The following is a 23,980-nucleotide window of genomic DNA, read 5'->3' on the forward strand; positions in this document are numbered from 1 at the left end:
GGTATTCTATGATGGAAATTAGATGAATGAAGTTCAAGTACTTTACGAAGCCAAAGTACGCTGGTTCTCCGGCCTTATAGCTCGAGGCAATTGGGGGAGGAGTACGTTGCTTCAAGGATACTTGTGTCAATTGACTATAATACAAATTGATAGTATTTGCGTGCTTTATGAAAAAGGAGGAGATATACAAAGGGACAGTTAAAGAGAAAACAGAAATCTGAAAGATTTTACTATATCTAACTCCTCTTATCGTCGTAGCAGCGTCTTCATTCGCCGTGCAAAACGTAGAGCTATAAATTTGCTTGGGCAGTACCGTACCCCTCTGGTCATTACATAGGACGGAATGCCAAAGCTCATGATGGGCATTGAAGTCACCTAGCATTAGACGGTTATTGCCCTCTAAAAGTGAAGTGTGAACTGTTTTTGGTTGCTGCACATCCATTAATCTAACCCAACCTACCTTCTTTAATTTATTTTCGAAATAATTTTACGTCTTATCTTTAGAAGAATTAATATTAATGCATTAATCGTCATAATATTTATGCACCATGAACTCTCCAAGTAAACTTAAAATAAAGCACTTGCTTTAAAAAAGAAATGTCCCGAAAACAGTCCTCAGTGTTTGTTACTAAAGTTTTTTCAACAAAGGGGTTTACTTCACTTTACTTGTATTCTCCCGTACCGACCATCTCAATTTTTGTGGTGGCGTTGGTGGTGGTTTTATTGACCCCTTCCTTTGCAAAGAAAAAACTCTTTCGTTTTAATTCTCTTCTCTGAGAAAAAAAAACTTAAAACAATGGCGCCCAACATTGTTGACATTAGTATTATTGCTCTTCTCATCGTTGTTCCCTGTGTATCCATCCTTTGGCCATCACCAAAATTTAATTTGAACTAATTTGCATTTATTGTGTTCACGTTTCGTTTACCTTTTGTGTCCTTTCGATTTATCCTTTTGTTTCAACTGGGGTTGCTGTGTAGTGATAATGGTTGATGATGGTTGGCAATGGTGGTGGTAGTGGCAAAGTTCTCCAAACAACTTGTCACGTTTCCTAAGCAGCCAACAAAGTGGTTTTATAACCCGTCCATTGTACAAGTTGATGTGGTTTTTATCCTTTCTCTTTTTGCTTTGTCCTTTATATTCGTTGTCAGCATTGTTTTGCCATTGGTCAAGTCGAGTGATAAATGAAAGGGTTAACGACTTGCATGTTGAGTGGATATTTTTTGTGGGAATAAAATGGAGGTCTGCACATTATATGGGGGATGGGGTTTGCATCTAAATGCATTTTGAATGAAATGTGGAAACATGAAAAAAGCTTTAGAACTTATAAATGAAATGGCGGAACTTTTCGTAACTTTTGAGAATAAAAAATAAGTACGTAAGAGAATAAGTACGTAAGTAAGTAAGAGGTACTCTCATGCATAACGGTTCTTATTTAATTATGTGACCCTTAAAAATTATCGAACTGTAAGTCTCAACTCAAAATCGGTTAAAAGTGGGTAAGGCATTGTTTCCTCAGTTTGGACTTTCAGCTTCCTTGAACTTTCAGACTTCCTATAATGGAGTTCTCAGAGAAAATATTGGTTATTAATTCTGATGTGTTTCTTTCCTGTAGTTATTTTATTATTATTATTTCGGATGCCCTCTTTGTTTCATTTAAAATTCTATAAATTAAAATGTCCATTAGAGCACCCTTCCTATTAATGGCCCCGGATTGTGATTAAAATTTGTATTTATCGAAGAGGCAAAAATCTAATTAAAATATCAATTGTTTATTCTATAAATAATAAAAAAAACAATGTCTTAAATAAATATTTTTCCTTTTTTCCTATTACAAGGCATGAAAAATGAATGAAAGGTCTCAAAACTTGTAAAGTTGTTGAGAGAGAGCAACAACAGCATCCATTCAAAAGAATTCATTGCGGAAGGAGTTTGATGAAGGTAGCCCTTGAATGTGATTCGCCGACACAATAATGATGAAACGACGACGGCGTGGACGAAATATGTCTTTTCTTTATTTCCATGGCAAAATATCCATTATCCTTTATGATGAAAGATACACCAATGCCACGACACTTTGAAGCATGGTGCGTGTCTATGAATGAATTAAACAAAATATCCACTTTTCACTCTGCCTTAACCGAACTTAATGTCGCACTCTTTTTTCGTCTTCTACTAATACAACACAGTGGGATAGTTTCTTCTTTTTACAGTGATGGGAAATTGTTCTGACAAAAAATAATGACTACCAAATTTTGGGATACCCTGTCTAACTTGTTTGATCTCATCAAAGTGCATATACCCTGCACTTTGATGAGATCAAAAAAGTGCTTCATCGAAATAATTGTTTTAGACCACAAGTATGTGTGATCCTAACTTTACACATCGCAATATTTTATCCAAGCTTCAACTTCGAAGATCTTTCGCTAAAATGGTGCGTAGTATAACTCTAGAAGGGATCAACCGACTTGGTCCAAAATTTTCTCCTCGTGATATTTCTATCTCGGTCATTTGCTTCGGGTACCTCTCACACAAAAGTTAAAAATGTCTTTACAAAAATGCAGTATTAGGACATTTCTTCGGTCGTTTTGAAGTTTTTTTGCTGCTGATTGTGTTCTCTGCCCAATCATGTACCTTACATTTTTCGGGAACATGCCTATACTTCCGATGATAATAACTCAAAAGCTTAAAAAAAAACCTGCCGGCACCAACTAAAATGACTGATGGACAGGAACACGCCATTTCATCAGATTTTCGGGTAGTGGAGGGAATTTTCCGGGACAGTATCACAGCTGCAGCTACTCGCTACATACGTATCTACATACCTGGTGGTCACAACGCGCAAAATTAAAATGGCCCATGTCACGTCGCTGTTCCCAGCAGTGTGGCTATACCGTCTGAAGCAATTTAACATTGGTACATGATTGAGTAAATTGTAAGCAACTGTTAAATGACTTTCGAATACGGAAAAAAGGATGATATTACTTTGTTACTTTGAATGGCGTGACAGTGACAGATCCTAAGAGGTGCGCATGTTATTTGTACCGGCAGTTTATAGAGTACCACGAGAGTGCTAAGCCATATAAGAACCCTCTCATGCGAAGAGACGATGAACGATATTTATGATGAGCGATATTGCGAATGTCACTCGAAACCCGAAATCATCTAAAGTTTTGGGCACATGCAGACACTCAATGGTAATGCTTGAGCAGCGGGTTGAAACCTGAGTTAAGTATTTGACAATTGTCCTCAATTTATCGTTAGCCATCCATAGTGTGCAAGGCTGGTCCTGCTAATGAAGCCAGGCTGTGGGGAATCGTATATGCAGATTTCCCTCATGTAGCACAGATTCAATAGACAGTACTACTCCCCATGATGAGAGGGTGTTTCCCAGTTGTCCCACAACATCTTTACACGCCATATCCACACAGAGCTTCGAAATGCTCAATCGATTTCGAGTAGAGGGTAAAAATCGGTCGAATTCGAGCGGGAGCAAATCGAGCAGAATCTACCAGATTACCGAAGATTTTAGCAGTACACCAGCACAACAAGATGTTGTTGATGCAGTATCAATTTTGGTGTTACCACCGTGAGTATCCCTGCCACGATTTGGTGGATAGGTTTCCCTGCCCAGGCACGTCTGGAGAGATCTTCATGGTCCAAAGGCAGAAGCGATAACCTCTAGATCAATATCTAGCTTTCATATCATTTACACTAATGCATTTGTATTGGCAGTTCAAAGGTATAGTTTTAATGCCGTACTCGAAGACCACAACCCACCCATCCCTCGAATGACTATCACTAAGGCTCGCATTGGGATCAGCATTGTCGATGATTGCAACCTGAGAACAGTCGGGATATTTCGTCGCACAGCATGCCAACATATGGGTTGGAAGTGCATGGTTTCCATGAAAAATAGACTGCACAATGTCTTTGGTCACCTTCGTAGATGCATAAGGTTTCTGAGACGATGCACTGACTGAAGAGATTTTGGTATTCCCAGTAGTGATCTTTTCTCCAAGCTTATTCGTCACTGAGACATACGACCGTTTGTGACAACGTCAAATTCTTCGACAGATTTTTGTTCCACAGACGACATTGTCACAGACCTATCATTGTTCTGAATACTTTGATGGTGAGGAATATGAAGATTCACGGGTATCTTCTCGGAGAAACTGGTTGCAGTTTTGGCCTTTGTTGGTTTCTTAAAAAAACTGTGACTTAGGGTTCCTCCTATCCTTGAAGGGGGAACATCGCTGATTGGGCGTTCCCTTTTCCTCTGGAATTTCCTTTCAAACTTGAGGTTTGATTTTATCAGCTGAAATTCCCTTTCGCTGAAGGTATCCGGATCCTAAGAGATCAGAGGTATTAACGAACTTTCCGTTTTATTGGGTGATTCTTCCTTACCACCTTCCTTCTTCAATGCTTACTTGCTTACTTACTGTAATAGGTTGCCAGATTCGTCCGGATTCAACGGATTGGCTGCAGTATATCGCCCCCCTTTGTCAATGATAAATTATCCCAAAAGTAGTTCGGGTTGCTATCTTCCTTGAAACTTTGGATAACTTTCTGTGAAGGAACTGAGGACGATCTCAGGAATAGCATCCCTACCACGACAAGGACTTGACAACTAAGCCTATTACTCTTTGAGGCGACATAGTTGGTACCCTATGGCAAGCCCTAAAAAACACCCATAGGGACGTAGTTTCTTAACATACAGGTTTAGGGGATCTCTTTTGAAGGATCACTACCTAGGTAACCTTTAGTCTTTCATAATTTTTTTTAGATCGAAACAATGCATTTGAATTGCATTAATTTAAATAAAGACAATTGTAACCTTATGCCCTCGTATCGCTTCTAGATTATTATCATTGACGAAGGTACTTCTTGTGTTTTTCGCGGGCTAGTCCATGCTTCCATACATAATGGTACAAATCATAATTTTCTCTCAAATTTAAGCCAAGCTTGAAGATTGACCTTATTGGACTACTTCTTCCGATGTCTCCATCTTAAAAGTTAAATGTCCTTTAAATTCTTCTAACCAAACGTTTGGAGCATTAGTACTTGAAACTTATATGTAAAATATTTATAGACCTCAAACCCACAGTAAAATATACCCACAATATTATGTTAAAATTGGAAAACGCACGTAAAAGTAAGAAGTAGGACAAAGTAATGGGTGAAAGAACAAAAGACACTACGTAAATTTTTTCGTAAGAATCCTCTTGGCAAACCTTCCGCTAAACATAAAAACTCATAATCAAACTAAGATAATGCCATGAACGCTTTTCATTCACTCAAACTACAAACAACAACATTGCCTCAGCATTGTCATCAGGACCATACCATCGGTGTAAGCAGTGACTGCAGGCAGCAACAACCCCAGCATCTGATAAAATTTATTCAACCCAACATGTGCCCATTCAACGATTCAACCAACATTAACAGAAGATATCCATGGATTGCGAATGGAATGGAATGACATTCAAAACGACGGACAAACTTTGCTTAGAATACAACGATATGCAAATGAAAAACGAGTTGTTTTTACATGGCCTCTTTCCACTGATGGTATTCTTCTTTTTCAGCGAGATGAGCATGACCACCAAGCCATGCACCAGCCTTCTCTCACTACAGATATACGAACCCATTTTCCAATACAATTGTTTTGAAGATGAGCAGAACAATGTTGTGCGGTAAACAAAAGTTTTTTCTTCTTTCGTTTTACTCATTTCCACCATAAGGGGTTTGAATTTCCATAGACAAGATACAAGAATTTCAGTGTCATTCAACGGTGAGTAGTACTTGTCCAACCCACTCCACCACCCACCCATAAAATGTCTTTAGGCTCAAATGACATTGAAGTTCTTTTGGTGGCGTTAGGCCTAAGAACGAGATATGTATGGATGGAGGTATGTTGAAGCTTAACTTACTTTGGTTAATGCTGGTCCCTCGTAATATCCACTGATGGCTGATGTTTTTCGCAGCATAATGGCCTTCGCGAATAGCGGCCAAAGAAAATTATTTGGTAATGGAAAATTGGAATTTTAATTTGTTTTATTTGTTGAACATGGTCATCAACGGCGTGTTTTTATAACATTTTTTCTGTTGATTTTCTTTCTTCGTTCGCTCTCTCATTCCCCCTTTTTGTAAAGGTAATGGCAAAAGAGAAATATTCTGCATATTTTAAAATGTGGGGGTAGAAGCGGTTTTCGTAAATGGTTTCCCGGTTCGCTTGAAATCAGCGTTTGTAACCAATGGCAGCATACATAGTCTTGCAAGAGGAACTCCTTTCCTCCACAAAAACCTATGGAGCGTATAATTAAAGAGTAAAATGTGGAAATTGTGTTATTATTTTAAACCACTTATTGAAGATTATTTGGATTATAATATACAGTGGGAATTGAAAAGTGAAGATAAGTTAGAATTTATAGAAATCGAAGTAAAAAATAGGGTAACTTGATTCTAAACCGTTCTTAGGCATAGACCACAGAAGCCATAGTGGTTGACTAAAGATATGCAAAGTTATAGGATCTAATTGAGTAGCGATTGGAATACATTCAAGGTAATTTTATGGAGGCTGAAATATTTGTGGGGTGACGTAGGGGATGGAATGTACCGAACAACGTCCCTGACCAGCTTTAATATGGCAAAGCCCAGGACATACCTTGGTACCTCTTTCATCTCAAGTGGACAGTGATCTGAGCGCTTAGAACAAACATATGACCGTTGTCCTGCCCATGACATTAGAATTTTTCTAAGCGATTTTAAAGTCAAAATTGGAAAGGAGAATATCGTTGGCCAAACACTCGGGAATTTCAGTCTCCACAATGAAACATCTGACAATGGAATGAGGCTGATAGACTTAGCAGTGGCAAAAAGCGTGGTAGTTAGCAGTACCTGATTTAAGCATCTCGAAATTCATAAGGGCACCTGGCTGTCTCCAGACCAAACCATAAGAAATGAAATTGATCACGTTGTGATAGATGGAAGACATTCATCGAGGATATACGATCGTTCCGAGAAGCAAACATATACTCGGACCGCCACCTTGTTGCAGCAATGATACGTACCCGATTTAATGTAGCAAATAAAGTTCGAACAGACACAACACGTAATCTGGAAATTGGAAAGATGCAATCGCAACAGATAATCAAAGAATATTCCACTCAACTGAACAAATTACTTAATCAAAACACTCTTTGTTCCGATAAAATATCAGCACAGTGGCAAAGTATTGCCCACTTCCAGCAAGGAACGCAGTATATGACCAAGAGTATCGTGTTGCTATCGAGGAGAAAAACGCGGCATATAGAGGTACAATCTGTAGCAACGCGTAGTGTACGAAAATTATCGGGAGAAAAGGAGAGAGGCGAAACGTCTTTTCCGCAGGGAAAAACGGAATTGTTAAAAATAGAGATGTACAGGAACCAGAATGAAGAAGATGATATTGAATGTATACCGCTCGGTCAGATGATGTAAAGACAGCAATAAGACGGCTGAAGAATAATAAGGCAGCAGGAGGCGATGGCCTACCAGCCGAGCTGTTCAAAACCGGCGACGACATCTGACAGGACAGGAAGAACGCGATTGGAACCTGAGCATCTTGTGTCTCGGCCACAAGAAGGGAGATAAAACTGTGTGCTGTAACTACAGGGGCTTAAGCCGGTTTCATATTGCTTATAAGATAGTGTCAGGGATATTGTGCGAACGACTAAAGCCTAAATAAATGGACTCTAGACTGGGAAAATCCACAATTGACCAGATATTTACGTTGAGACAAATTCTGGAAAAGATCCAAGAAATGTAGATCGACACCTACCATCTTTTTGTCGATTATAAAACAGCCTTCAACAGCCCTTTACGTTCAAAGGAATTCCAAGCCGCGTCTGAATTTTGTATCGCCGCAAAGCGATACAAATAGGGAAGAACCTCTCCGAAGAGTTTAGTACCAAAAGAAGTTTCAGAAAAGTAGACAGCCTTTCGTGGATCTCTTCATAATACTGCTGGAAAGGGTTATACGTGATGCAAAAGCCAAAAGAAATGACGCAATATGCACCAATAACCACATGCTACTTGTTTATGCTGACATCATGGATCGATCACTAAAGGAAGTAACTGATACCTTTAAGAAGGTCGAAGCAGAATCTGCTAAAGTGGGTCTGGCAGTAAACGGCGAAAATACAAAGTTGATGGTATCGACGAGCAATGCGGCTGTTGAAGTTGGCACTTAAAATTTTGAGATTAAGCCGAAAGCTCAGTTGCTAAATAATAATAATAATTTTGAGGTAGTAAAAGGTTTCCTCTACCTTTGCACCTCCATAAACACAACTGTGGCAAATTTGAGCAAGTTTTGACTTCTGAATTTATTAGTACAGACTCCCTGCAAACTTCCAAAGTTGATTTGAAGGTGGGCATATTTGGACATTTTTTTAAAAGTTTAAAAAAATTAAAAAAAAATATTTGTAAAAAATAATTTTCAATATATATACAAGCATTGATTTTGTTAAGCTAATTTTACAAATTTATTCGTTCTTTTTTTAATATTATAAAAGTACTCACTTCCCCATTCATAATAACTTTGGTCTCACTTTATTTATGCAACGACACAACACAACAAAAAACAGTTTTGGCAAAAAAATTTCCGATTGAAACCATAGTGCTACGGTAACTAATCTCACTTCATAATTGAGAACAGTACTCGGTTTCCTACATCAGTGCTCTATTTCAATCAATACTTTCAAGAAATCGTAGAAGACTGCCATCCTCTTGACCCTGTTTGTGGTAAACTTCCCATCTGTCTGTGGAAACCCCCCCCCCCCCATTTTGGCCACCCCAGATTTGTTTACCAACATTCGTCTAGCTTTAATACGAAACGTTCTAGATTTTTAAAGGATATTCCTGAATCTCCATTAAAATTTTTGAGACGAGATCTACACGACTACGAAACGCTTGTTATAATAACGGTTCTCTTTTTAAATCTCCATTATAGTTGTTATTCCTTTCCAAATGTCTATAGTTACCAATGAACGGTTTTTTGCATAGAAAAATAACATGACACTCTTTGTTGTCTTTGCTGTGGCATGTGTTGATGCAACTGATGTCTGACAACTGTTTCATGGTGCAATAGAGATTTACCTGTGCAACGGTACACCGGTGTCTGATAGACAGAATATTTGGTGTTAGGTGTTCATTGCCACCTGCCTGGCATTTGCGTAATTATTTCGATTGCAATTTTCTTTTACTTTGAATTTCAGTGAGTTTTGCGATTGGATTTTTTTTCTTCTGCAAGAGTTTTGATTTGTTTGCTTTGTTTCGTAGTCGTTTTTTTCCTGATAGAGAAAAATAAGATAAGATATCGGAAGTGCATTCGGAGACACATGCCTGACTGGTGTCATAGATGAAAAAATTTTCGAGAGCAGAGTATTGAAAACAAAAGAACCGTTGGATTAGAAATTTGATATGACAATTTTCTTAAATGGAGCATGACAAGATGACTCGTGCTTTGATTTTCGTAGTAAATGATTAAAATAAAAGAAAATATACGATAATTATTTTTAAGGCAATTCAAGTGCAATAGGTGCATAAGAATTTTAGTATGGTTCGGCCATGTTGCTAGGAGCTTCCATCACATGACATGCGTTGGGTGGGGAAACTCGTGCCGTTAGCAGCAAGCAAGTACTTCATTGATAAAATGTTGTTGTGCAGATGGACCCGTAACAACTTTGCTCCTCTTGAAGATTGTCTGCTGGTGCCATAGGGTGTTGCCGTCTTAGGGAGGCGTTCTGACAATTTTAAATATTCCATACTGCTTAGTCCCGGGCCACACTAGAGTCATTTCAATAAAATTTCGACATGAAACTTTGAATTTTTTGAAAAAAAAACACATAATTTCAAGAAACTAGTGTACACAGTTTCATGTGCTCTGCAATTTTGTTTTGTTGCAATATTCGTATGAAATAAACATTTTTTATTTTACATTTTTTACTTTCACGTCAAAATTTCAGTGAAATTACTATTAGTGTGGCCCGGGACTTATCGCTAACTTTTCCAAACAAAATTTATTTGTCAGCTTACCACGTGCTACCGGAGAGCAACCTGAAAACATTCTTTCTGCTTCTGATCAAATAGCAGAGGCTTGCACTGACACCTTAAATAAGCTATAAAACGTAATATCTTGGCGTAGTTAGTAGTCGGATTAATTGCACCATCGAACAATATCATAAGATAAAGCAGGGGATATTTTAATATTTCTCAGGAAGAACATCACCAAATCAGATCAAGGCCAGGACCAGTTGACATGATCGTACATTCATTCGCATATAGAGACCTCTAAAGTTTCTAGCTTCCAGGAAATACTGCCACTTCCATGGTTATAATGTGGAGAATCGCTAAGAGAAGTTCTGGTGCAGCAGCTAGGGACTTAATTTCTATGGCAGTAATTCTAGACGGCTAAGACAGTGGAGGCTAGGAACGTGTCCATTCTATACATTTCACTGAAGTTAAAACATATGTGGTGGAAGCTGATCTGGCAAATAGAACAAATCCATGTTCCAACCATCCTTTCTACCCCGTCATGTGCCAAAAGGATTTCAGGGACATATTGCAGCTCCCATGGTAAATAAAAAATAATTTAAAAAAATTAAGTTGCAGTGTTTTTTATAAATTGTGGACATGGGTTCAGATTTTGGATTAGCCCCCATATAACAATACAACCCGATTTCAGATATTTTGATGTTTTTATCTTTTATCTTTATCAGGGTTTCTTGGAGCTTTTAGGCCAATATCTCAGGAAGTATGGAATTGCGCAAGAAAAAAAATTGTTCCATCGTAAAGGGAGCCGCAAGGAAAACTTACTTAAAAAACTTCAAAACGATCCGAGAGGAGCTCTTTAACTTCATTTTATCCAAATTTTGTTTGGGAGGTACCCGAAGGAGTGGACCGATGTGGAGGTAGCCGAAGGAGTGGTCCGATGTGGCCCATCTTCGAACTTAAACTAAGTTTGGACAAAATTACGATACGCAAAATTTGGTTCGAATCGCTTGATCCGTTCGAGAGTTATCGTGCGCACCAGCCAGGCAAACATACCGACGGACAGACATGGCTAAATCGACTCCAAATTGCCTGAAACGAATTTCGTCCAAACATACTTGCGGTCTAAAACCGTTATTTCGATGAGGCACATTTTTGGTCGTATCGAATTGTATATACCAGGGTTATGACTTTTTGGCATTTTTTCTCAAAAATGATTTCCTGTAGTGATAATGAATGAACTTTTGCCTATTATTGCCTAAAATAACATTCATTCCATTTTATTATAAAACAAGGCTATAGTCGGGACGGACCGACCATGTGATACCCTACACCACTACCACTGTGCATAAGCGTTTCACTGGTAAACATTTCTTTTAGGGAATATAATCCGAATACCACCAAACATAATATGCCTCTTTCTCTCTGGACCCCCATAAGCAACCAAAATTTCGGGACCTTCGATCAAAATTGCGACCTTGATTTGCGTGATTGCAAAAAATGGAATCGAATTGTGGTATCTCCCTTGTTTGACCACCTTCACCAACCTACTTTACACCAATGTAAAGGTAATATTCTCTTCTTCCATTGACAGGCCGTTGGAATACCCCTACTAGAAGCCGATATATTCAAAGACTAAAACTTTGAATTTGTCTTCACATGAGTTTTATCCCATTCCGACCACTAAATATTATCTGACTATCACCAAAATCAATAGGCCTCTTCATCTGTGGGGCCCCATCAACCCCCAAAATTTCGGGACTATCCGATCAAAATTTCAACCTGTAGCGTGATAACAAAAAAATGAAAAAAAAAAAACGATATGTTACTGACTTTTGCGATATCTCGATTGTTTGCCCACTTACGACAACATACTTTGCATCATAATAAAGGATATCTTTTCTTCTTCCATTGACGGGATTTCCTTTTGGAATACTCCTACCAGAAGCGGAGATATTTGCATAAAAAAACGTAGACTTTTCTCTACATAAACTTTATGCTTATTCCGACTCCTGAATATCATTCGAACATCACGAAATTTAATAGGCTTCTTCCTCTGTGGGACCCGCATCAACTCCCAAAAAATTCGTGACGATCCGACAAAATTGCGACCTGTAGCGCGATTTCGAGAAAATTGAAAAATGGGATTATTAGCGAGTATTGCGATATCGCCGTGATGTGGCCACCTACGCCAACTTACTTTGCATCATTGTAAAGGTGGGGTATTCTATTTTCATAGTCAGGCGTTGCTTTTGGAAGCTCCTTAACCAAAGCTGTGATATTCGTCATTATAATTAAAATCGCAAAAATGAAAAGTTGGGTTGTATTAGCGACTATTGCGATATCTTCGTTGTTTGAGCACCTACGAAAAACTTCTATACATCGTTGTAAAGGTGATATTTTCTACTTTCATTAGCAGAGATTAGATATTCGCTTTGAAGTAAAACGTTGACTATTTCTCCAAATAAGTTTTTTGCCCATTCCGACCCCTGAATATTATCCGACCATAACCAAAATCAATAGGATTCTTCCCCTCCGGAACCCTCATCAACACCCAAAATTTGGTGACGATCCGATCAAAATTGCGACCTTATTTACTTATAAGTGCACTACAAACTTCTTCTTAGCCTCACTAAGTATATTCTTCTTCATGATGGGATCTCTCAAATAAAACGCATGAATTTTAAATTTTAAATTAAAATTGGTGACAAAATTAAATGACAATAAACGCAAGCGTTTTATTTGAGATCCCATCATTAAAAAGAATATACTTAATGCGACTAAGAGAATAATTGTAGCAGTGAAAATTCTCTACAAATTATTTTAGTCCCATTTCGATAAGACTCGATGTTTCCTAGCAAAATCCTGAAAACCTAAAAATGTGAACTTTGACCGCGACTTATTTTAAAATTCCTCCAGCGATTTTTTCCTTGTTTTTGGATTTTTCTCATTTATGATCATTGCTGTTTCAGAATCCGCATGCATTTTTTACCTTATTTAGGCATGAGTGGTCACAAAATATCTCCGCCTAAAATTGTGGACAGGAAAGACAAATATTATACCGTTTTAGTTCAGAATATTTTATGGCGGAGGGTATAAAAAGTTCGGCACGGTCGGTTTGCTATGTCTCCCTTGCCGAAAGACCTCGCTCATCTATTATTTTCTCTCGTGTTTTGTGTACTGCTACTGATTTGAAGGTAGCCCATGTTACCCATGGTTCTACAATGGACTTTTTCTATAAAGTGGACAATAATTGTCATTGACCTGATATACATATGTAGGTCTCGTTACATGCTTAACTTTAGTAAGATGCATACGAGAGTAGGTTGGTTCTACTTGTGTAAAGTTAGTTAATGAAACAAACCTCTTTTTCAAAGTTTGTAAAACTTAGCCTCATTGCCACATTAAATCACAACAGCCAACCTTTGAACATAAATTGGGTACGAAACTTTCAGCAAACGCAATACCTAATTAAGTTCTTAGTTTGTGATTAAAATATTAGCGCCTTCTGTATTAAATAACAATAGCAGCCTGATAGAAATTAAGTCACATAACTTTGCAGGTGAAATTAGTTTGCTTACAAGTTTGAAATGTTTGTGTTGCAGGTGGAGATGGTGGCAGCGACTTTTATTAGATTAAATTACTACCGTAGGCACATCCATTTTGATATCTGACAGTGATTTTACATTAGGCGGTGTTACTCGCGTAAGAGCAAAAATGTATCAAACGAAAACAACAACATTTCATGCCCATAAAAAATTCATAAACTATGGCAAATGAAATGAAAGCGAGCGAAGTAAGACGAAGACTAAACGCTCCATAATGTATGACATTTGTTCGGTTCGGTTTGTTGGTCGTCTCATCATATGTATATGAAGGATGCACACATGTTATAAGCCACTACTCCATCGTGGACTTTTTGACATTTATGTAGGTCGAACAATATTTACGGGTGGCACACACACACACTCGAATCCCACCAATGTAATGATGACTGTTTACGTGTTTTATTTACAACGCCTAAAAGCACATTAAGAAATTTGTTTATTTTGTTACGAGTACATTTATGATGTCTTGCTTGGTACTCCATATGCATGCATCCATCTTATTCGGCCAACCCCCTTTTTGGTTATAGACTGCCTAGTCAGTGAAGGTGATATCCTGTGACATGGATACCATTCTTGAATCTTTAGGTTTTTATTTCGATTTAATTGCATTAGTTTAGTTTCTTCAAGGGCCACAGCCATTGGATGTGGTGGCTAGCCAGCGAAGCAAGGTGGGTGTCTCTCAAGCTTCATCGTATCATAAACATACGAAACGACATGACAAATAAACAAATCATGAATGTATGATGTTGATTTGAACCCCACTTCTTTCAGTATAAAAGTTGAAAGGTTATATGATTTTTTGTTTGTGTTTACTTCAAAAGACGTACGTATGTAGTATGTATGTATAAGTTTGTTCCATTTTGCCAAATTGGAACAGTTTAACTTTCCTGCTGCTTGGTGCTCGCTCTTTGACAAGTGACTGACTTTTCTTTCACATCAAATTTGTCATATACTCTATTGGTGGATCGGGTATATTTCACTTCCCTTTCTTTGATTCACTGTTCTTTAGTTGTGTCATTTCAATGTTTTTATGACATTTTTATTGAAGTAATTCTTTGTTTAGACAGAAAAAATCTCAATGTAATTTTATTTGTCTCTTTAGAATCTAAACAACGAAACTAAATTATTGTAAAAACATTTTATTTGTATTCCGTTTATATGGACGTGCCTACATACATACACATCAGATACGGGTAGTTGGTGTATTATTCATAAAAACGTTAATACATTTGTTCATATATAAATTCTAATTATACACAAATGTTGTGGGAAAAGTGTGTTTTCCGCCTAGAAGCATATATTTCTATGGAAGTTATCTAATGGATCAAATTCTCATAGAGATGGAATATTGTTGCAGCAAGCATATTCTGAGAGAAAAATAGGATATTGTAAACATGGAAAATTATATACTCTTGGAATAACCATATATTTTGTGTCAATATGGTGTTTGGCCACGTCGGCGCAATTTTTGTCGATGTTTTTAATTCTAGGCGTGCCGCATTTAAATGCTTAGAATTGTCTAATTTAACCGCGGTTAGTTGTCTAGCATTATTTGCCAAATCCATGCATGTCCTCGTATCCACATAATATCCACGAGGTGTGTTAGAAGTAGCCTTTTATTGGATTTAATTGCATTTATACTTTCCAAGTCAGTTTATGATTTTACTGCCTTGGCTTTTATAAGTTTTATTTCTATTTTTCTGCCCGTAAGACGTTATCAGTTGGCCTTGAGTTTGCAATAAGCCAGTTAAGACAATTTGTGATCACTCGAACCTCCGCTTGACGGATCGTGTTCTGAACCGGCAGTCCGAGAAAGATTCTCGCTTTCTGTTTATACCCTCAGCATTTATGCTAACGAGGGTATATCACCAATATTTTTGAAAATTTAACATAGCTGAAGCCAAGGTTTACCCTTTTAGAACACGCGACTTGTGATTGTATATTATACAAATTAAATATTTTTATTATTATTTTATTATTTTTATTTGGATAAAATGAAATGTTTTTGGACGTGGCAAAAAATATTGGCCTTAAAAGATAATTTGCGTGGAAGCTGTGGCTATATTTATGTTAAAAAATGGGTAAAAATGGGTTGAAGCCAACTCGTCTTTTTTTTGTTTTCTGTCAATTTGTGAGTAAATCACACTTCTCACGATTTTCCTGTCAAAGTAAAGCTAGAAGCCATCTTAATGAGGATAATCTCACTAATGTATTTCTTTTCAAAATTTGATCTGCTTCTACCATTAAATGATGCTGACATTTTGAAGCCAGATTTACAGGGTTTTTTGAAATTTTCTTCTAATTTCCTTCCGCAAACAGGATTTTCAAAAAATCATATATGGGATTGTAGAACTCGCGATTCTGAATTATTTGATATATGTGTCGTCAGAAGCCTTGAGATATATCCTCCGCAATGGATCCGCCTGTCCATCTAAACCTTGTAATAACGCTACTGGTCGCAATTTTGATCTTATCGTCACGATGTTTTGTGGGTTGATGGGGTTCGCGGAGGGGAAGATGCTTATGTTGGTTGGTTGGTTGGTCCGATAATATTTTGAAAAAGTGTACTTATATTCAATAATTTATCAAAATCATGTACATTTCGCGAATTCTGAGTAAAATTTTATATGTATTATGCAATCTACTCGCTGAAGTCACTTCGAGAGAACTTTTTAGTAAAAATTGTACTCATTGAAATAATTAGCGTTTTTATAATATTTTATTTTTTAAACGCCGTAATATAACCGCCAAAACTTTTGTCCGCAACAACAAAAATTGACTCGCAACCTGATTCGTACTGGGAAATTTTTTCATAAATTATATACCAAAAATCGTTGATGTACCGCGAAAAAATTTAACCTTTTTTTCTGAAATGGAATATGAAATAATTGACAATATTCGTGATATACACTTTCACACGGGCAAAATGTGACTCATCGAAATAATGGTTTTCGAACCCAAGTTTGTTTGGACGAAATCAGTTTAAGACAATTTGGAGTTGATTTAGCCATATCCGTCCGTCTGTCTGTCTGGCTGGCTTGTGCGCACGATAACTCTCGAACGCATCCACCGATTCGGTCCAAAGTTTGGCTTTCGTAATATTTTGTCCAAACTTAGTTTAAGTTCGAAGATGGTCCATGTAGGTACACTCCTTCAGTTACCTCCCCCACAAAAGTTTGAAAATGTTCGGAAAAATTGTGCGCACAATAACTCTTGAAGAGAGTAACAGATTTGGTCCACACTGTGCAAATCGTAAAATTTCTACCATAGTTAGAAGAGGTTCTAGTATGAATTCAATCGGTCCACTCCTTCGGGTAGCTCCCACACAAAATTTCGGAAAAGTTCAGTTGAGGACCTTTGATTTTTGTTGTATTCAACTTGTATTCACTGTCCCCTATACGACGGTTCAAGTTTCATCAGGGGCAAGTCCATACTTCCTGAGAAAATAGCCTGGAAGGCGCAAAAAACCCCATGGCACCATATCTAGTGGTTGGAGCGCAAGATAACTCTCGAAAGGATCTGTCGATTTGGTCCAAAATGTGGCCTTCGTAATATGTTGTCCAAAGATAAGATATATCGGTCGACACCTTCAGGTACCTCCCCCACAAAAGTTAAAAAATGTTCGGATAAATTGTGCGCACGATAACTCTTGATGGGAGTGACTCATTTGATCCCTACTTTACCGATCCTTGTAATGAACAAAAATTTTTCCTGAATAATTTCGTCTGAAATTATTAGTTTTGAATTGAATACTCGATAGATTGGAGTAGGACAATGGGAGTTCTGGTCTGCTAGCTAGGCAGTCGGCTGGGGAGTTCGGGTCCTTTCCGTTCTACCGGCTGTTTTATACTACAATAATAAGATAACTCCCTTTTTATTTAGGTGACCTTACTTTAAAAGCAAAAGTGGAGAAATCGAATGAAATTACAGTCGTTATGATACAAAATAAGCCCCATGGTAATAACGACCTCATGCGATTCCTTAACGAGTATATTGGCTAAAGATTGTTCTTGATTTAACTTGACTACTCCTGGATGTTGGTCGGAGAGCCACGCCTCATTACCCACCCTTTCCTATGTCCCATGGCAAAATATATTAAAGGACCCCTTTACTAAACCTGAGTTACCTTCTTATTCCTTTGTCGCTGTCGTCATCACAGAAAAACTCTTAAAATGGTTTTCTTAGCACATCATGTCTATATTAACATTAATTTTATTGGAATTCATTGATTTACAAAAAGATAATACATATTTAACTGACTTAGAACAGTCATAATAACTATAAGCTAGAAGTTTTCAATTTAAGTAATAGTAAACAAAATTCAATTAAAGTCTTATGTGCCTAATATAGGGTAATGATCTTAAACATAATACAAAATTGAAGAATGATGTTCATAATAGGCAAAGAACTGGACGATCAAAACAAAATTTAAATGGGGATAAAACGTAAGTAGAGTTTTAATAAGCAACAATTCAATTTGATCACTTAGCAGCAAAACAAAACAAGAAAAATTGGGAGAGGAGCTGTTCTCTGTACTTTTTTTATTTTTGCAAAGTCAATGCTCAGCAATGTATTGAATTTAAGAGTGTATAGAATTAGGAACACGAAAGAGAAATATTATTAGGGGGCAATTTTTTTGGATTTTGTAACCCTCACAAAAAAATCTCTGGTATTTAAACAATAATGTAATAAATCAATAATTCAATTCACATCACTTACCAACTCTAGGTGATTGAAGAGGCCTCGTCGATCAGCAACGTTGGTTATTTCTATGAACAAAAAAAAATTAATGATAAATTCAGAGACTTTGTTGATAGCTTTGATGATCACCCATTTCTTATGAGCTATGCCACCAGGCTATACTTGTATAGGTGTACATAAAATGGCGGCGTTTAAACACTAATGCAATTCCTTAGTTTTAGTAGAAATATGTATATGATGTACGAAGTGATCACTACTACTTGTTTAAGGAGACATTCAAGGTCATCACATATTTAGTTAATAATTTAAAGTTTCACAATAATTAATTTTTCACAGTAAAAATGCTATTGTTTCTTTTTAATTTTCAATATTTGCACTAGTTTTTGGCTTTGTGAGGATCAATGCTTTGTTTTTTTTTATGCGTGGTTTATATTAGAACGAGCAGATTTACTATCACTTTTACCCATATGCATACTTTTGGGTAATAATTAATATTAATAATATAATTTTGAAACTTGAAATGTATATTTCTGCTAATAAGTGGTATTCCGAATAAATACTTAATTATGTTTGGTTTTTCTAACGATTCTTCGATGTTACCGTTTGGATGACCGACGAAACTAAATTGAAGAAATGTGTTACAAAAAGAAGATCGTCCTCTCAATTTGCGTGTTGCTTCTACTGTGGTACTTTTGCTCATGAAGGTACAGTTTTGTTGTTTTGTGGCCCTTTACGGTGACGATGTTAGACCATACTTGTGTTTTGATTATTGATTTTGATTTCATTTGTTTGGTGGGCCATGGTTAATCAAACCAGAGTACGTCAGGCAGGGGGGTAAGTATGTTATGCTAGGTATGGAATACCAATAAACTGCAAACAGAGTGGTGCAGTATATTCACCACATCTCAATTTGATGATTTCTGTCCTCTCTGTCTTGACAGCAGTGAAGGAACATGCAAATGATTTTAGAGTATATACACTGTTGAAAAATTTACGATGGACTATACCATACACTGCGTTCTTCTAACTCAATGTTCAATACTTGGACCTTCCAGATGGTAATTGTGCTATTTAGAACATGGACAAGATGGTATATCCAATCAAAGACTTGCGCCGTGCGCGGCAAATGGATTCCAAGTGGTATTCCAGCTATCCTATTGTTTTTAGAGTCAAATTGTGCAGAATTCTGTGTTAAAATTTGGATTTAAAAGAAAATTTAGTAAATATAAACTTCACCTGTGGCTAATTAAAAGGTTCTTTTAGTGCACGATTCAACAAATATTTTCGCCGAGTATATTATCGCAATACAATTTGTGTTGAAGCAAGGTTTTAATGGGAAAACTTTTAAAGCCGTACAATTTCGATGGCAATTTTTGTAGGATGAAGAGGATTATAAAAGATTTTCTTTTCAGAGCTACACTTTACTTCTTGACAGATGAAAAAGAAAAGGAAGTTTTCTTGGCCAATCGAACGAAGGAAGTCTCTTCTTCAATAGCGAAGATAATAACATTCACTGTGCCTACATTTTTCGTTAACCAGATGTTTTAGTTTGTGAACTGATAATAATGATGTTATCATTCTGTGGTGCCACTACATCCTAGGAATATCGCATGCGATAAAAAAAAACTGCAACATAAAATCAGAACCGTTGATATTTAAAATATTCTCTTTTTATTATAGAAGTCCATTACAAAACCAAATAATTCTTGCTCTATGAGCTAAAGAATTAGTTGGAAAAAGGACTTACTTTCGAATGTCCTTTGCATGAAAGGTTCCTATGGGTTTTCCTTCGAGATCTTCCAGTACATAATAATGGTTTCCAACTTTCTGAGTGATTTTAGCTTTGAGAAACATGGGTGCTAACTTGGCATTGAAGTTTTTCTCCAAATTACTCTGCGCAAAGTTGCGGCGAAAAACTTCATCACCAACTTGGAATGTGGGCTCTCTACATCGTAAGTTGTAGGTATGTCGATTTTTTTCGTATGCACTTTTAATTTGTTTCTTAATGTCCTGTCGCAGATTTTGAAGTTGATCTTCCCTTGAAATATTACCCATCGGTTCGTCCAACATTTGTATTTTCCTTAGAAGGTTATATGATGAACCGTGAGTAATCATGTTAAAGCCGAAAACAGCTCTGTACGGTGAAATCTTGAGGGATTGATGATAGGAGTTTCTCAATGCGCAGCATATGCTACTCAGATTTTCATCCCACATCTTATGATCGGTTTTGAGATATGCTCGGATTCCGGCTATCAAAGACCGATTTACTCTTTCGGAGGCGTTTGATTGTGGTGAGTAAATGGCAGTGTAGGTGTGAGTGACTCCATATTTGGTCAAAAAGGCGTTGAACTCGTTAGCCTTAAATTGACTACCATTATCACTCACCACAATCTCCGGCACTCCATATATATGGAATATTTGCTGTTCCAAAAATGTCTGAATCGAGCTAGCCGTAAATTTCCTTAGGGGACAGACCCAATGGAATTTTGTAAAGTGGTCTAAAACTATTAAAAGTCCTGTAAAACCATTCTTGCTGCGGGGATACGGGCCTAGAAGGTCTATATACAAGCGCTGGAATGGGCGGATAGATACATTCTGGGTCCCCATTGGTGGTTTCATTACGAAATTAGGTGCTTTAGTCGTTTTACAGACTTCGCAACTTTTCACATATTTTCGGACATCCCGCACCAATCCAGGCCAATAAAAATTCCTTCTAATGAGCTCCAATGTTTTACATGTTCCGCCATGAGCTGTTATTGGCGAATCATGTGCACGCATAATGACCTGTTCACGGAGATTTGTGGGTATCCACAGCTTCCAAGCTTGTTGCTCTTGGAGTTCTTCCCCAGAGTAGTGCTCCGTTCGAATATAAACGAAATTATCGACTACCTTTATATCGGGGTACTTATTTCCGTTGCCAGCAATTTTGTCCTTTAAGTCTCTATAATCTTGATCATTAAAATGCGGTGAATCGAGATCAATTTCTGGAGATATGTTTTCTAGAGATGCAATTTCTGGGTCAGGAATTCGCGACAAAGCGTCAGGAACCACGTTATCCCTACCCTTCCGGTGACTTATGCTGAACTTATAACTCTGCAGTTGTAAGGCCCAACGCGCAAGTCTTCCGGTAAGGTTGGGTTGACGCATAAGCCATACAAGGCTACTGTGATCTGTTACGACCTCAAATTCTTGCATCTCGAGATAACATCTGAATCTCTTGATCGCTTCTATGGCCGCTAAGCATTCACGCTCAGTGACCGAATAGTTTCGTTGAGCGGAATTCAGTTTACGACTCATAAATGCTATGGGTCTTTTTTGATTTTCTTCGTCCATTTGTACCAGGACAGCCCCGATCCCATAGTCACTGGCATCGCAATGAACGAAGAATTTTTTTGTAAAATCGGGGTTTATGAGGACCGGGGCAGATGTAAGGAGCTGTTTGATTTTATCAAAGGCCGCTTGTGCATCTGCTGTCCAAACAAATTTGCGTTTTGTGGATACTACCTCAGTAATGGGGAAAACAACGGAAGCGAAATTGTCAATAAATCGGCGGTACCATCCCGCTAACCCTAAAAATCCACGAACTTGTTTGAGATTTTTAGGTACCGGCCAATTATTAATGGCGCTGACTTTTTCTGTATCTGTTGTTATTCCGCCATTACCGATGACGTATACAAGGTAATTCACCTTCGTGACACAAAATTTACTTTTTTGGATATTTAGGGTCAAATTAGCTTTCCGAAACTGCGAAGCCACCCGAATTAGTACTTCAGCATGTGTTTCGAAATCAGCCGTCACAATTATCAGATCGTCGAGATACCCAAAGACGCAATGACGCAGATCTGGAGGTGTGATCTGGTCCATCAGCCTACACATCGTCTGTGGCGCGTTGCATAGGCCGAAGGGCATCACGACGAACTGATAAAGGGGCCTCCCTGGTACTGTAAAGGCGGTTAGGGCCTTCGATGAATCATCAAGGGCAATTTGCCAATAAGCATCCTTGAGATCCAACTTCGTTATAATATGTGCCTTAGGCAACCTTGAGAATATTCCTTCAATGGAAGGAAGTGGATAAGCATCCTTCTTTGTTACGCTGTTCACTTTTCGCGCATCTAAACACAAACGGATTTTGTGCGGTTTTACAACGAGTCTCATGGGAGAACTCCACGGTGAACATGATGGCTCAATAACCCCTAGAGAGAGCATTCGGTCGATCTCTTTAAACATCATTTTTTCAATTGCCGGTGAAACCGGGTAATGTCGTTGTTTGATGGGTGAAGCTTCTCCGACATCAATTGCGTGTTTAATTAAAGAGGTACGACCCAGGCCCTGTTTCTCGAAACTCGGAAATAATGATATAATATTAGCTAATTGAGATTTCTGTTGCTCATCTAAAGGAAAATAGATTTCATCGGGACTGCTATCCTCTGTGGGAAAGGGGGGAGGTTCTGGAAGGTCTGTAACACTTGGGGTTACACTTGATGAATTATCGACGCTAAGAATGTCCAAGTTACCTATGATATTGTCAAATAAATGAAAAGTCTTGCAAAAATCGACTCCTAAAATCAATTTTTGCGAAATTGACGGAATGAGGAAAAATTTCATTTTGTGGGTTTGATTCTTAAATGTTACGGCGACATCAATCCAACCTAGTACTGTTTGTGGGTGACCATCAGCTGTTTGAACAAAAGATTTGCACTTTGTGAAATTTGAAAATTTGTTCTTAGCCAAATCTGATCCTAAACAGCTGATGTTGGCCCCAGTATCTATTAGCCCATATTCAGTCAGATCCGAAAATGAAATTTTAGCGTAATACCTCCTGTCGTTTGGATTGGAAATTATAGCTGATATGAGAAATTTCTTTGAAAGTTTTCTCAACTTAAAATACTTCCGAAGCCGTAGTGTTGAACGCTTAGGTTTATTCGGTTGCATTTGTAGAAGGTCAATATTGAAGATTTCATCGCGCATACGCATATAGTTCGCCAGCCTTTGGTGATAAGGTAAACGAGGGATTAATATTTTTTGCTCAGATGAAATATCTGGTGTTTTAGCTCTTTTTAAAATTGTAAAATTTGTAGTCAACTCCGGGTGATCTTTGTTAGTTGCTATTGTGGACATGTCAGTATTTCCCTCAGGTGTGACTGTTTGAGATATAGAAAATTCTATAGGTGTTCCTTTGTTGGAATGGAACTGTGGAAGTTTTTTGTCTTTATGTTAGAATTGTTGTTGCATTTAACGCAATTCGGTTTATATACCTTTTTGGCACCACAGCCATAGCAAAACACCTGGCGGTCTTGGAGGCAATCCTGCCAATGGTGTCCTTTGCCCTCGCAGTTCCAACATAGGGATACACACGAAGGTCCTTGTAGGCCATTAACTGAGTTGTCATGACTCAATTTGGGATCAAAGTCATCGACATTTTCTTCACAGTCTATTTCTGCTACTTGTCGTCTGGCAGCCATGTTGTTATTTTGACGAATAGCCATGTTTCGACGTACGTGTTCGTCGTTTAGAAAATTTTCACGTTTGTGGACTAGCTGACGTAAATGGGACACCGATTTTATTTGGATATTTTATTTAAAATCGGCGTATTGGGACCTAAGAGCCTGACAGAAATTGTCATATTCTATATTGTGGACTT

At 37.6% G+C, this 23,980-nt stretch overlaps 1 protein-coding gene across 1 annotated transcript in view; it reads right to left on the bottom strand.

Annotated features, from left to right (window-relative positions):
• The window catches only part of botv (exostosin like glycosyltransferase 3), a 203,210-nt gene extending 184,063 nt beyond the window's left edge, over nucleotides 1-19,147 (bottom strand). The window contains exons 1-2 of the mRNA XM_073989129.1: nucleotides 18,940-19,147; nucleotides 18,358-18,407 (exon numbers count right to left, since the gene is read on the bottom strand). Of these exons, the coding sequence (XP_073845230.1) occupies nucleotides 18,358-18,407; nucleotides 18,940-19,039 (150 nt within the window). The 5' untranslated portion in view covers nucleotides 19,040-19,147. The remainder of the gene's footprint in view (nucleotides 1-18,357; nucleotides 18,408-18,939) is intronic.
• Nucleotides 19,148-23,980: the final 4,833 nt, after the last annotated feature.

The sequence above is a fragment of the Musca autumnalis genome, unplaced genomic scaffold (assembly GCF_047663935.1).
Source record: "Musca autumnalis isolate F117 unplaced genomic scaffold, ASM4766393v1 scaffold_5, whole genome shotgun sequence".
In the NCBI taxonomy this organism is placed as follows: Eukaryota; Metazoa; Arthropoda; class Insecta; order Diptera; family Muscidae; genus Musca; species Musca autumnalis.